This window comes from Hyperolius riggenbachi, chromosome 12, assembly GCF_040937935.1.
Source record: "Hyperolius riggenbachi isolate aHypRig1 chromosome 12, aHypRig1.pri, whole genome shotgun sequence".
NCBI classification, from domain to species: Eukaryota; Metazoa; Chordata; class Amphibia; order Anura; family Hyperoliidae; genus Hyperolius; species Hyperolius riggenbachi.
In genome coordinates, this window is record NC_090657.1 from 58,034,005 (window position 1) to 58,049,441 (window position 15,437).

At 50.2% G+C, this 15,437-nt stretch overlaps 1 protein-coding gene across 4 annotated transcripts in view; it reads left to right on the plus strand.

Annotated features, from left to right (window-relative positions):
- The window catches only part of STXBP4 (syntaxin binding protein 4), a 190,140-nt gene that overhangs the window by 97,325 nt on the left and 77,378 nt on the right, over positions 1-15,437 (plus strand). For all 4 annotated transcript variants that reach the window (XR_011025330.1, XM_068263627.1, XM_068263625.1 and 1 more), the window contains exon 15: positions 5,438-5,565. Coding sequence is in view for 3 of the 4 variants with exons in the window: in XM_068263627.1 (XP_068119728.1) it covers positions 5,438-5,565 (128 nt within the window). In the remaining variant the exon portion in view is untranslated. The remainder of the gene's footprint in view (positions 1-5,437; positions 5,566-15,437) is intronic.

The window sequence follows — 15,437 nt, forward strand, 5'->3', positions numbered from 1 at the left end:
ATTACGGCATAAACATTTCGGATTATATTGAAAATGCTTGCAATGCAGGGGCAGGATGTAGACTGCATAATAAACACAGAGCAGTGGGTAAATGGAATTTGATTTTGTGGCTGACAATCCCCCTTTAAACAGAGGTAGAATCAGTGAGGATATATATTGTGATATTCACCAGCACCTTATGTCAGGACATTTTTACCATAGCTGAGTACAACTACACTAGCACCTTGGCATCTATAATATGGCTTCCTGTATAGATGCTGACATGGATTTAGCTGTTCAGCAGTGCCTGACCACATGACAGCTCTGTAATCACCCCATTAGACTGCACACAAGGAGCATTTCTTTCATATAATCACACAGAACTTGGTTGATCCCTGACCTAGTTTTTCTCTTTCTTGCACATTATCCTGGTGAAAATCTCTGCTGGGAGGCGGTTTCACGTCCGCAGGGGTAATATAGAAACAGGAGAAATCTGTAACCCTGTAACCGGCTCTGCAGAGCAGGGCAGCCTGTGTGTGTTTATTTCATGTGAACGGGCACTCCCAGTTATTCAGCATGGACTCCTGTGGTCTTATTTATTGTAAGCTTTATTACACCCCCACTTCATTGCTGCTAAGAATTCAAATGGCAAAATAAATGGTCTTTGTGTACCTTCCAACTGTACATGTACAGGCCCTGGACACAGGAGGGACGGACTGCACCCCCTCCAAAAAGTGGGCCTTGGCACATACAGCAAATAGAATGGTACATAGTTACAGTGCCTTCACAGCATGTCCCAGCTTCCTAGTGTCCCCAGCGTGCCCCAGCTCTCCAGTGTCCCCATAATGTGTCCTACCGCCCCAATGCCCCCCCCCCATAAAGTGTCCCACCTTTCCAGTGTCCCCCATAGTGTGTCCCAGCTTCCCAGTGTCCCCCATAGTGTGACCCAGCTTCCCAGTGTCCCCATAGTATGTCCCAGCTTCCCAGTGTTCCCCATAGTGTGACCCAGCTTCCCAGTGTTCCCCATAGTGTGACCCAGCTTCCCAGTGTCCCCCATAGTGTGCTCCAGCTTCCCAGTTTCCCCCATAGTATGACCCAGCTTCCCAGTGTCCCCATAGTGTGCCCCAAATTCAGTGTCCCCCATTGTGTGACCCAGCTTCCCAGTGTCCCCCATAGTGTGACCCAGCTTCCCAGTGTCCCCCATAGTGTGACCCAGCTTCCCAGTGTCCCCCATAGTGTGACCCAGCTTCCCAGTGTCCCCCATAGTGTGACCCAGCTTCCCAGTTTCTCCCATAGTATGACCTAGCTTCCCAGTTTCTCCCATAGTGTGACCCAGCTTCCCAGTGTCCCCCATAGTGTGACCCAGCTTCCCAGTTTCCCCCATAGTATGACCCAGCTTCCCATTGTCCCCATAGTGTGCCCCAAATTCAGTGTCCCCCATAGTGTGCCCCAGCTTCCCAGTGTCCCCATAGTGTGCCCCAGCTTCCCAGTGTCCCCCATAGTGTGCCCCAGCTTCCCAGTGTCCCCCATAGTGTGACCCAGCTTCCCAGTGTCCCCCATAGTGTGACCCAGCTTCCCAGTGTCCCCCATAGTGTGCCCCAGCTTCCCAGTGTCCCCCATAGTGTGACCCAGCTTCCCAGTGTCCCCCATAGTGTGCTCCAGTTTCCCCCATAGTATGACCCAGCTTCCCAATGTCCCCATAGTGTGCCCCAAATTCAGTGTCCCCCATAGTGTGCCCCAGCTTCCCAGTGTCCCCCATAGTGTGCCCCAGCTTCCCAGTGTCCCCCATAGTGTGCACCAGCTTCCTAGTGTCCCCCATAGTGTGACTCCGCTTCCCAGTGTCCCTCATAGTGTGACGCTGCTTCCCAGTGTCCCCATAGTGTGACGCTGCTTCCCAGTGTCCCCATAGTGTGACGCCGCTTCCCAGTGTCCCCATAGTGTGACGCCGCTTCCCAGTGTCCCCATTGTGTGACGCCGCTTCCGAGTGTCCCCATTGTGTGACGCCGCTTCCCAGTGTCCCCATAGTGTGACGCCGCTTTCTAGTGTCCCCATAGTGTGACGCTGCTTCCCAGTGTCCCCATAGTGTGACGCCGCTTCCCAGTGTCCCCCATAGTGTGACACCGCTTCCCAGTGTCCCCCATAGTGTGACGCCACTTCCCAGTGTCCCCCATAGTGTGACACCGCTTCCCAGTGTCCCCCATAGTGTGACGCCGCTTCCCAGTGTCCCCCATAGTGTGACACCGCTTCCCAGTGTCCCCCATAGTGTGACGCAGCTTCCCAGTGTCCCCCATAGTGTGACGCAGCTTCCCAGTGTCCCCCATAGTGTGATGCAGCTTCCCAGTGTCCCCCATAGTGTGACCCAGCTTCCCAGTGTCCCCCATAGTGTGACCCAGCTTCCCAGTGTCCCCCATAGTGTGACTCAGCTTTCCAGTGTCCCCATAGTGTGACCCAGCTTCCCAGTGTCCCCCATAGTGTGACCCAGCTTCCCAGTGTCCCCCATAGTGTGACCCAGCTTCCCAGTGTCCCCCATAGTGTGACCCAGCTTCCCAGTGTCTCCCATAGTGTGACCCAGCTTCCCAGTGTCCCCCATAGTGTGACCCAGCTTCCCAGTGTCCCCCATAGTGTGACCCAGCTTCCCAGTGTCCCCCATAGTGTGACCCAGCTTCCCAGTGTCCCCCATAGTGTGACCCAGCTTCCCAGTGTCCCCATAGTGTGACCCAGCTTCCCAGTGTCCCCCATAGTGTTTCCCAGCTTCCCAGTGTCCCCCATAGTGTGTCCCAGCTGCCCAGTGTCCCCCATAGTGTGACCCAGCTTCCCAGTGTCCCCCATAGTGTGACCCAGCTTCCCAGTGTCCCCCATAGTGTGACCCAGCTTCCCAGTGTCCCCCATAGTGTGACCCAGCTTCCCAGTGTCCCCCATAGTGTGACCCAGCTTCCCAGTGTCCCCCATAGTGTGACCCAGCTTCCCAGTGTCCCCCATAGTGTGACCCAGCTTCCCAGTGTCCCCCATAGTTTGCCCCAAACTCAGTGTCGCCTATAGTTTGACCCAGCTTCCCAGTGTCCCCCATAGTGTGCCCCAGCTTCCCAGTGTCCCCCATTGTGTTTCCCAGCTTCCCAGTGTCCCCCATAGTGTGTCCCAGCTGCCCAGTGTCCCCCATAGTGTGACCCAGCTTCCCAGTGTCCCCCATAGTGTGACCCAGCTTCCCAGTGTCCCCCATAGTGTGACCCAGCTTCCCAGTGTCCCCCATAGTGTGACCCAGCTTCCCAGTTTCCCTCATAGTATTACCCAGCTTCCCAGTGTCCCCCATAGTTTGCCCCAAACTCAGTGTCCCCTATAGTGTGACCCAGCTTTCCAGTGTCCCCCATAGTGTGCCCCAGCTTCCCAGTGTCCCCCATAGTGTTTCCCAGCTTCCCAGTGTCCCCCATAGTGTGTCCCAGCTGCCCAGTGTCCCCCATAGTGTGTCCCAGCTTCCCAGTGTCCCCCATAGTGTGTCCCAGCTTCCCAGTGTCCCCATAGTGTGACGCGGCTTCCCAGTGTCCCCATAGTGTGACGCCGCTTCCCAGTGTCCCCATAGTGTGACGCCGCTTCCCAGTGTCCCCATTGTGTGACGCCGCTTCCGAGTGTCCCCATTGTGTGACGCCGCTTCCCAGTGTCCCCATAGTGTGACGCCGCTTTCTAGTGTCCCCATAGTGTGACGCCGCTTCCCAGTGTCCCCATAGTGTGACGCCGCTTCCCAGTGTCCCCCATAGTGTGACACCGCTTCCCAGTGTCCCCCATAGTGTGACGCCACTTCCCAGTGTCCCCCATAGTGTGACACCGCTTCCCAGTGTCCCCCATAGTGTGACGCCGCTTCCCAGTGTCCCCCATAGTGTGACACCGCTTCCCAGTGTCCCCCATAGTGTGACGCAGCTTCCCAGTGTCCCCCATAGTGTGACGCAGCTTCCCAGTGTCCCCCATAGTGTGATGCAGCTTCCCAGTGTCCCCCATAGTGTGACCCAGCTTCCCAGTGTCCCCCATAGTGTGACCCAGCTTCCCAGTGTCCCCCATAGTGTGACTCAGCTTTCCAGTGTCCCCATAGTGTGACCCAGCTTTCCAGTGTCCCCCATAGTGTGACCCAGCTTCCCAGTGTCCCCCATAGTGTGACCCAGCTTCCCAGTGTCCCCCATAGTGTGACCCAGCTTCCCAGTGTCTCCCATAGTGTGACCCAGCTTCCCAGTGTCCCCCATAGTGTGACCCAGCTTCCCAGTGTCCCCCATAGTGTGACCCAGCTTCCCAGTGTCCCCCATAGTGTGACCCAGCTTCCCAGTGTCCCCCATAGTGTGACCCAGCTTCCCAGTGTCCCCCATAGTGTGACCCAAACTCAGTGTCGCCTATAGTTTGACCCAGCTTCCCAGTGTCCCCCATAGTGTGCCCCAGCTTCCCAGTGTCCCCCATTGTGTTTCCCAGCTTCCCAGTGTCCCCCATAGTGTGTCCCAGCTGCCCAGTGTCCCCCATAGTGTGACCCAGCTTCCCAGTGTCCCCCATAGTGTGACCCAGCTTCCCAGTGTCCCCCATAGTGTGACCCAGCTTCCCAGTGTCCCCCATAGTGTGACCCAGCTTCCCAGTTTCCCTCATAGTATTACCCAGCTTCCCAGTGTCCCCCATAGTTTGCCCCAAACTCAGTGTCCCCTATAGTGTGACCCAGCTTTCCAGTGTCCCCCATAGTGTGCCCCAGCTTCCCAGTGTCCCCCATAGTGTTTCCCAGCTTCCCAGTGTCCCCCATAGTGTGTCCCAGCTGCCCAGTGTCCCCCATAGTGTGTCCCAGCTTCCCAGTGTCCCCCATAGTGTGTCCCAGCTTCCCAGTGTCCCCCATAGTGTGACCCAGCTTGCCAGTGTCCCCCATAGTGTGACCCACCTTCCCAGTGTCCCCCATAGTGTGTCCCAGCTTCCCAGTGTCCCCCACAGTGTGTCCCAGCTTCCCAGTGTCCCCCATAGTGTGACCCAGCTTCCCAGTGTCCCCCATAGTGTGACCCAGCTTCCCAGTGTCCCCCATAGTGTGTCCCAGCTTGCCAGTGTCCCCCATAGTGTGACCCACCTTCCCAGTGTCCCCCATAGTGTGTCCCAGCTTCCCAGTGTCCCCCACAGTGTGTCCCAGCTTCCCAGTGTCCCCCATAGTGTGACCCAGCTTCCCAGTGTCCCCCATAGTGTGTCCCAGTTTCCCAGTGTCCCCCATAGTGTGACCCAGCTTCCCAGTGTCCCCCATAGTGTGACCCAGCTTCCCAGTGTCCCCCATAGTGTGACCCAGCTTCCCAGTGTCCCCCATAGTGTGATCCAGCTTCCCATTATCCCTCAGGGAAGAAAACATAATGCAGTACATTAGCATTATTTAAAAGGGACTACTTTATTAGTGCGATAATTCAGAATAGTTCCAAATGAATGAGGAAATGGTGCATTTCAATTGTTGCTGTCTCCTAAACAGTGATCGCATCCCAGCATTTCCATCTCACATGTCAAGATTGGCCAAATCTAGATCTGGTGTTGCTGCGGCCATTGCGACAGAAGCTAAAGAACTCTCCCGATCTGTCCGCTCCCTCGTAGAAGCGGACTGTGAGTATTCCTTCCTTTCTCTAACTCCTTATGACTGTTTGAATGATTAATGTAAAACTATAGATAACAAAAACAAGCATTTATAAAATTCCATTGCTGTCAATAACTATATCCATTGTAAATAAGAGGACAAACAAAGAACATGCACACTGGGAGCCTGATCTGATGTAATACATTACTTGTTAGGTATAGAAGAAGGGATTATCACCGCTAGATGTATACTCATAAGTCTGGGTTGCTGAGATAAGCAACCACTCAAGGTTAGTGATGTCAGCTACGAGTACGTAGCTATGTGTAATCGAAATTTAAATTACACAGCGCTGCCAGCGGCAGAGGGAGGGTAACTTACCTACAATGCCGGCTATAGCCGATGCATTCCACTTGCGGTCCACGTAATGCCACCACTTCCTTCTTTGGATTTGAAGGAGGAAGTACTGGAGTTACTTGGACTGCAAGTGGAACGCATGGGCTGTAGGCGATAGGTATGTTAACACCCCCCCCCCCCCCCGCCACAGGTTAGCGCAATTTCAAGTTCAATCACTAGTAGCTATGTACTCGTGGGTAGCAATACTACTCAAGATGGCACATTGGGAAGTACTGTTGCCACTTGATCTTGCTTCAAAAAATAGAATCTAATGCCTACTACATACCCGACAAATTCCTCTCAGATCAAGGGGTGGAATTAATAATGTTCAGCATATCCGGTCTGCCCCCGATCAAAAATGGGATTGATTTTCAGATGATTACTGCACAAAATCTCAATCGGAAGCAGATCGATCAATATGTCAATATGATAAGAAATTGCATGTGTGTACCAGGCAATATGGTCAAAGCATAAAGTTCAACCCTCCAACAGGGGCAATAACGTAGGAAAACAAACAACTGCTAAAGACTCCCAAAAGGGTAAAAAATAAATAAATAAGCAGATTAAAAAGAAGGTAAGTGTTGGCTTACCTTCATAAGGCTCAACTGGTCAGTTTTTCAGACTGTTATTCGATTATTGCACAAAAAGACAGACAATGGCACCGATATTTTTCTACAACTAACCACCTAACCACCCCCTACCGATGTCTAACCCTAACCAACCCCCTACCGATGCCTAACCCTAACCAACCCCCTACCGATGCCTAACCCTAACCAACCCCCTACCGATGTCTAACCCTAACCAACCCCCTACCGATGTCTAACCCTAACCAACCCCCTACCGATGTCTAACCCTAACCAACCCCCTACCGATGTCTAACCCTAACCAACCCCCTACCGATGTCTAACCCTAACCAACCCCCTACCGATGTCTAACCCTAACCAACCCCCTACCGATGTCTAACCCTAACCACCCCCTACCGATGTCTAAACACCTAACCACCCCCTACCGATGTCTAACCCTAACCAACCCCCTACCGATGTCTAACCCTAACCAACCCCCTACCGATGTCTAACCCTAACCAACCCCCTACCGATGTCTAACCCTAACCAACCCCCTACCGATGTCTAACCCTAACCAACCCCCTACCGATGTCTAACCCTAACCAACCCCCTACCGATGCCTAACCCTAACCAACCCCCTACCGATGCCTAACCCTAACCAACCCCCTACCGATGTCTAACCCTAACCAACCCCCTACCGATGTCTAACCCTAACCAACCCCCTACCGATGTCTAACCCTAACCAACCCCCTACCGATGTCTAACCCTAACCAACCCCCTACCGATGTCTAACCCTAACCAACCCCCTACCGATGTCTAACCCTAACCAACCCCCCTACCGATGTCTAACCCTAACCACCCCCTACCGATGTCTAAACACCTAACCACCCCCTACCGATGTCTAACCCTAACCAACCCCCTACCGATGTCTAACCCTAACCAACCCCCTACCGATGTCTAACCCTAACCAACCCCCTACCGATGTCTAACCCTAACCAACCCCCTACCGATGTCTAACCCTAACCAACCCCCTACCGATGTCTAACCCTAACCAACCCCCTACCGATGTCTAACCCTAACCAACCCCCTACCGATGTCTAACCCTAACCACCCCCTACCGATGTCTAACCCTAACCAACCCCCTACCGATGTCTAACCCTAACCAACCCCCTACCGATGTCTAACCCTAACCAACCCCCTACCGATGTCTAACCCTAACCAACCCCCTACCGATGTCTAACCCTAACCAACCCCCTACCGATGTCTAACCCTAACCAACCCCCTACCGATGTCTAACCCTAACCAACCCCCTACCGATGTCTAACCCTAACCAACCCCCTACCGATGTCTAACCCTAACCAACCCCCTACCGATGTCTAACCCTAACCACCCCCTACCGATGTCTAACCCTAACCAACCCCCTACCGATGTCTAACCCTAACCAACCCCCTACCGATGTCTAACCCTAACCAACCCCCTACCGATGTCTAACCCTAACCACCCCCTACCGATGTCTAACCCTAACCAACCCCCTACCGATGTCTAACCCTAACCAACCCCCCACCGATGTCTAACCCTAACCAACCCCCTACCGATGTCTAACCCTAACCAACCCCCTACCTATGTCTAACCCTAACCAACCCCCTACCGATGTCTAACCCTAACCACCCCCTACCGATGTCTAACCACCTAACCACCCCCTGCCGATGTCTAACCCTAACCAACCCCCTACCGATGTCTAACCCTAACCAACCCCCTACCGATGTCTAACCCTAACCAACCCCCTACCGATGTCTAACCCTAACCAACCCCCTACCGATGTCTAACCCTAACCAACCCCCTACCGATGTCTAGCCCTAACCAACCCCCTACCGATGTCTAACCCTAACCAACCCCCTACCGATGTCTAACCCTAACCAACCCCCTACCGATGTCTAACCCTAACCAACCCCCTACCGATGTCTAACCCTAACCAACCCCCTACCGATGTCTAACCCTAACCACCCCCTACCGATGTCTAACCCTAACCAACCCCCTACCGATGTCTAACCCTAACCAACCCCCTACCGATGTCTAACCCTAACCAACCCCCTACCGATGTCTAACCCTAACCACCCCCTACCGATGTCTAACCCTAACCAACCCCCTACCGATGTCTAACCCTAACCAACCCCCCACCGATGTCTAACCCTAACCAACCCCCTACCGATGTCTAACCCTAACCAACCCCCTACCTATGTCTAACCCTAACCAACCCCCTACCGATGTCTAACCCTAACCACCCCCTACCGATGTCTAACCACCTAACCACCCCCTGCCGATGTCTAACCCTAACCAACCCCCTACCGATGTCTAACCCTAACCAACCCCCTACCGATGTCTAACCCTAACCAACCCCCTACCGATGTCTAACCCTAACCAACCCCCTACCGATGTCTAACCCTAACCAACCCCCTACCGATGTCTAGCCCTAACCAACCCCCTACCGATGTCTAACCCTAACCAACCCCCTACCGATGTCTAACCCTAACCAACCCCCTACCGATGTCTAACCCTAACCAACCCCCTACCGATGTCTAACCCTAACCAACCCCCTACCGATGTCTAACCCTAACCACCCCCTACCGATGTCTAACCCTAACCAACCCCCTACCGATGTCTAACCCTAACCAACCCCCTACCGATGTCTAACCCTAACCAACCCCCTACCGATGTCTAACCCTAACCACCCCCTACCGATGTCTAACCACCCCCTACCGATGTCTAACCCTAACCAACCCCCTACCGATGTCTAACCCTAACCAACCCCCTACCGATGTCTAACCCTAACCAACCCCCTACCGATGTCTAACCCTAACCAACCCCCTACCGATGTCTAACCCTAACCAACCCTCTGCCAATGTCTAATTCTAACCACCACACTCCAATGCCCCCCCCCCCCCCCCAGTTGATGCCTAACCCTAACCAACCCCCTGCCAATGCATATATATATATATATATATATATATATATAATATATATATTGTATATTATGAATGTGTAAATCTGTATGCATATATCCTACCTAATAAAACCTAAGTGTGTCTGCATCCCATGTCCGTGTGTGTGCGCTACTGCGCATGTGCCGCACGGACAGCTATTGGGACAGGAGCAGGAAAGTGGCTGGGCGTGGGCATATGCGCACGACAGGCATTGTGTGAGCGTGACGGGCATGTGTGTACATGCGGTGATGACAGACCTGGAGACTGTTTTTAAAGGGGTTAAGGTCACTGATATAGATATATATATATATATATATATATATATATATATATATATATATATATATATATATATATATATATATATACATATACATATACATATACACATACATACATACATACATACATACATACATACATACATACATACACACACTGTATATATATTCATACATTTTATTCTCATACATTGTTGTGTATTTGTTGTATACATCTGTGTCCATCCTAGTGGGCTTTCCATTATGGTTTCCCAGCAGGGAAGCCCCCCATGCCATGAAGTGTTCCATTTGTTTGCCATAATGAGATGATGAGCCCAGGAGGGGTCATTGAGGTCACAATGAGTGACAGAGAAGCGGCTGGGCTGGAAATGAGGTGTTAGGAAAGTAATAATGTCACTGTCATTATTATACAATCAGGCACACCTGCGCCTATCCACTCACTACTGTTTACTTGTAATACCCCTTAAAGTAAACCCGAGGTGAAAATAAACTGATGAGATAAACAATTATATTTATCCTCCTACTCCTAAAAATAACTTTTTTCAAGTATTCCAGGCTTTTCTTTTATATTTAAACCGTTGCAAAGTAGGCTGAATGTTTTACTGTCTCTAACCAGTGGCAGCCTTTTAACCACTTGAGGGCCACAGTGGTAAACTGTTTACTATAATGGCCACTGCAATATTTGTTTCTTTTTTTTAATAAATTTATATATATATATCCCACTCTCCCTCCCTGCAGGCAGCCAATCACGGCGATCAGCTCTCATAGGCTTCACCCTATGAGAGCCGATCACTCTCTTGTCCCCCAGTACAGCTCTGCTGCTGATCGCAGCACTGTTCATGTAATTAGACGGGGGTTTCGCTGTCCAACAGTCTCCCAAAGGCGGGGGAGGAGCTCCGCCCCCTGAACAGGAGAGGCGCACGCAGGCTGCAAACTGCAGCCCCAGGACTTGACGCCAATTGGCGTTAGGCGGTCCTGGGGCTGCCCATTGGCGTGCAGCAGTCTTAGAGTAGTTCAAGTGAATCTGAAGCCAGGATGAAAATAAAAAACAGATACTAACCTAAGTAGAGGGAAGGCTCTGGGTCCTATAGAGCCCTCCCTTTCTCCTCCTTGTGTCTTCGTTCCCCCGCAGGCTCCACAGTTTGAATCTCCCGCCACAGGAGACTTCGGCAGTCTATATACGCCTTTTGTGCTCTTGCGTGCGCAGTATGGAGCAGGCCTGTCTTCGGAAACCCAAGTGCTTCCAAAGGCTGCCGTACTCTCCCCAACCCGGAGGAGAGCAGTCCACGGCCAGATTGGTTGTGAACTGCTAACGGGGTATCCTGCGGGGGAACGCAGAGAATGGGAGGAGACTGGAGAGGCTCTATAGGACCAGAGCTTTCACCCCTTCTTAGGTGAGTATCTGTTTTTTGTTTTCATCTTGGCTTGAGACTTTTTAAGTTCTCCAGAGTTAGAAAAAGGTCAGTAGTTCATGTACAGTGGTGTGAAAAACTATTTGCCCCCTTCCTGATTTCTTATTTTTTTGCATGTTTGTCACACTTAAATGTTTATGCTCATCAAAAACCGTTAACTATTAGTCAAAGATAACATAATTGAACACAAAATGCAGTTTTAAATTATGGTTTTTATTATTTAGTGAGAAAAATAACTCAAAACCTACATGGCCCTGTGTGAAAAAGAAATTGCCCCCTGAACCTAATAACTGGTTGGGCCACCCTTAGCAGCAATGACTGCAATCAAGCGTTTGCGATAACTTGCAACAAGTCTTTTACAGCGCTCTGGAGGAATTTTGGCCCACTCATCTTTGCAGAATTGTTGTAATTCAGCTTTATTTGAGGGTTTTCTAGCATGAACTGCCTTTTTGAGGTCATGCCACAACATCTCAATAGGATTCAGGTCAGGACTTTGACTAGGCCACTCCAAAGTCTTCATTTTGTTTTTCTTCAGCCATTCAGAGGTGGATTTGCTGGTGTGTTTTGGGTCATTGTCCTGCTGCAGCACCCAAGATCGCTTCAGCTTGAGTTGACGAACAGATGGCCGGACATTCTCCTTCAGGATTTTTTGGTAGACAGTAGAATTCATGGTTCCATCTATCACAGCAAGCCTTCCAGGTCCTGAAGCAGCAAAACAACCCCAGACCATCACACTACCACCACTATATTTTACTGTTGGTATGATGTTCTTTTGCTGAAATGCTGTGTTACTTCTACGCCAGATGTAACAGGACACGCACCTTCCAAAAAGTTCAACTTTTGTCTCGTCGGTCCACAAGGTATTTTCCCAAAAGTCTTGCCAATCATTGAGATGTTTTTTTAGCAAAATTGAGACGAGCCTTAATGTTCTTTTTGCTTAAAAGTGGTTTGCGCCTTGGATATCTGCCATGCAGACCGTTTTTGCCCAGTCTCTTTCTTATGTTGGAGTCGTGAACAATGACCTTAATTGAGGCAAGTGAGGCCTGCAGTTCTTTAGATGTTGTCCTGGGGTCTTTTGTGGCCTCTCGGATGAGTTTTCTCTGTGCTCTTGGGGTAATTTTGGTCGGCCAGCCACTCCTGGGAAGGTTCATCACTGTTCCATGTTTTTGCCATTTGTGGATAATGGCTCTCACTGTGGTTCGCTGGAGTCCCAAAGCTTTAGAAATGGCTTTATAACCTTTATCAGACTGATAGATCTCAATTACAGTACTTTGTTCTCATTTGTTCCTGAATTTCTATGGATCTTGGCATGATGTCTAGCTTTTGAGGTGCTTTTGGTCTACTTCTCTGTGTCAGATCGCTCCTATTTAAGTGATTTCTTGATTGAAACAGGTGTGGCAGTAAGCAGGCCTGGGGGTGACTACAGAAACTGAACTAAGGTGTGATAAACCACAGTTAAGTTATTTTTTTTAACAAGGGGGGCAATCACTTTTTCACACAGGGCCATGTAGATTTGGAGGTTTTTTTTCACTAAATAATAAAAACCATCATTTAAAACTGCATTTTGTGTTCAATTATGTTACCTTTGACTAATAGTTAACGGTTTTTGATGAGCAGAAACATTTAAGTGTGACAAACATGCAAAAGAATAAGAAATCAGGAAGGGGGCAAATAGTTTTTCACACCACTGTATTTTATCTCTCCATGCCCCCAGAAGTTTTATTCTGCCATGAAAACTTTTATGGCTGTAATATGCTTATCAGTGATGTTTAGTTTATTCCCAACAAGGTTCCAACAAGGCTGCCACTTGCATGCCTTAAAATTAACTCTTTTATGCAACAAAATAAAAAAACAGCCTGATTATTAATGTTTTGCACTATACATTCACGTGATAATCTCATCATGTCACGTCGCCTCAGGCGCACTTTAACACTGTTTACATTATGCCATTTAAAATCGTTTCCATGGATGCATGCTTTTTCCCCTGTCCGCCATTGAAATAAGCCGTATCTGCAGGGATAAATAAAGCACAGATACCTTCTTTCAGAACCCATGATGCTGAGCACACAGGTTGTGTGCCTGTTTCCAAAACTCCTTTGGATCATCTGAGAGTAGCCGTGACTACCTCCCCCAGCTTTGTAGAAGACCTCTTTTATGCCACCTGCTTGGGCATGACAGGGCGGGTGGGGGGGAAATGAAGCTAGCTCGGGGTCACCACTCTGCTCGAAGGGCGTATTAAAACCAAAGCATGTGCTAACCAGGCAAATCTAGTGAGAGGAGAAGTTTTCTGACCTATTCTTTTAGCAGTGCTGCAAGCTGTAGTTTGGCATCAGAGAACGTAGCACAGGAGATGTCTGCAGCATTCGTCAGACAACAATAGCAGGATCTATTTTAAAATGTTATGTTTTGACAGGTTATTGGATTTCAACCTGACCAATGGGAAGGCTATACACAGTAGAGTTATCCAGCACAGGCAGGGTTGGCAAATGCAGAGCAGCGAACAGCACTTGCCAGAGCTCCAGGCTCAGGACCTGTTCACTTCTTGTAGCTGCTGGCTGCTTTACCGCAGCCTCCTCCCAATGTGTCACGTGACTCAACGTAGGTCAGGTGTGTCACGGGGCTGGATTTGTACTGTTTACCACCCTAGGCCACTGTCACCAGCCTCCCCCCTTCAGTATAGGTAGCGAATGACCCCTCCCCCTTCCCTCTAGTATAGGTAGCCTGATGACCCCCCCAGTATAGGTAGCCAGTTGACCCCTTCCCCTTCTCTCCAGTATAGGTAGGCAGATGACTAATTTCTCCTTTTCCCACCCCACACCTTTCAGTATAGGTAGCCAGCTCGCCTTCACACTGCAGCAACCATCAGTGTCACTCATTTCTCCGCTCGTCTCCAGTGCAGAAGCTTCCTCTTCCTTTCCACCTCCAATGCTGCCCAAGTCCCTAGCCGCCGGCCACAATACAAACGTACACCGAGAGCGAAGTGGCTGTAGCACAGGCACCTAGCCGCAGAGTAACGCAGTCATGCGCTCGCCTGATCCCCCTGCATTGCAGTATTTGCAAGGTTGCAAATGCTGCACCAGTTTAGTCTGCTGCTTTGGTGCCCCTCCTCCTGTGGTGCCCTAGGCCATGGCCTAGGTGGCCTTAGCCTAAATCTGGCCCTGGTGACACACATCAGAAGACTGGTATGAAGACGCAATGGGCACACGGCGGGGGCGAGTACACACAACTTCACTTGAAGTCGGCGCATTACGGGAGCCGCCAGCAGGACCGCGAAGGGGGCCAGGAGGATGCCGCGGACCTCGTGGGCGACAGTGGACTGGAGGAAGCCCCAGGGAAGTCCCGTTTTCTTTCTTAGGACAATGCTCAGGGTCCCTTTAAGGATCCTGTTTTGTTGTCTCTGTTCCTGTGGAAGATCTTCACTCACTTAAACAGAAGTTTGGCTAATTCTCAGAAAGGAGATGCAAGCCTATCTAAAGATCAGGAGCACATATCCTAATGTCCTCTGCTGGGACAGATAGTGCATCAAACTAATCCCACAAGGGAGCTAACAAAATACATTCATATGTACCATGCACAGACCAGCATAAGGTGTATGGATGCTGGCAATGGTCCCAGACAGGGGAAGGGGGGCAGCGCACTGGATAAAATCCCAGCCACAATGATCAAATACAAGAAAAAACAAAGAATCCAGTCTCCTCAGCTCAACCTATTTTGGTTCCTGGACGTAGAAACTACGTCCAGGAACCATGTGCGCTACCGCACGCCCCCGCGGCCGATCGCGCGCGTGCACGCGCACTCCCGGCCGCGGATTCGGTAGCCAGGGAATCATTGTATCGGGCTATGGTGCCCGATCACTGATTCCTCTCCCCCGCTGAAAAAGCGACAGCTTCTCTCAGAAGCTGCGCCTTTTCTGGCCGTTCCCTCCCCGATACGCCACTCTAAGCGTGTGTTACGCTTAGAGTGACGTCATGTAAATAAACTCATGGCTGCCATCTTGTGGCCAAAAAGTAATACTACAACTGAAAATAAAAATAAATTAAAATGAACACACATTTACATTATAAATCTATTGTTTACCCCCCACCCTCCCAAAACTACCCAAATAAAATGTTTACTATAAAAAAAAAAACATTACAATAAAAAAACAAACAAACATGTAAATATTTACCTAAGGGTCTAAACTTTTTAAATATCAATGTAAAGATGAAATATTTCTATATTTTTTTTTTATTTTAAACTTGTTAATAGTGATAGATGCAAAATGGAAAAAA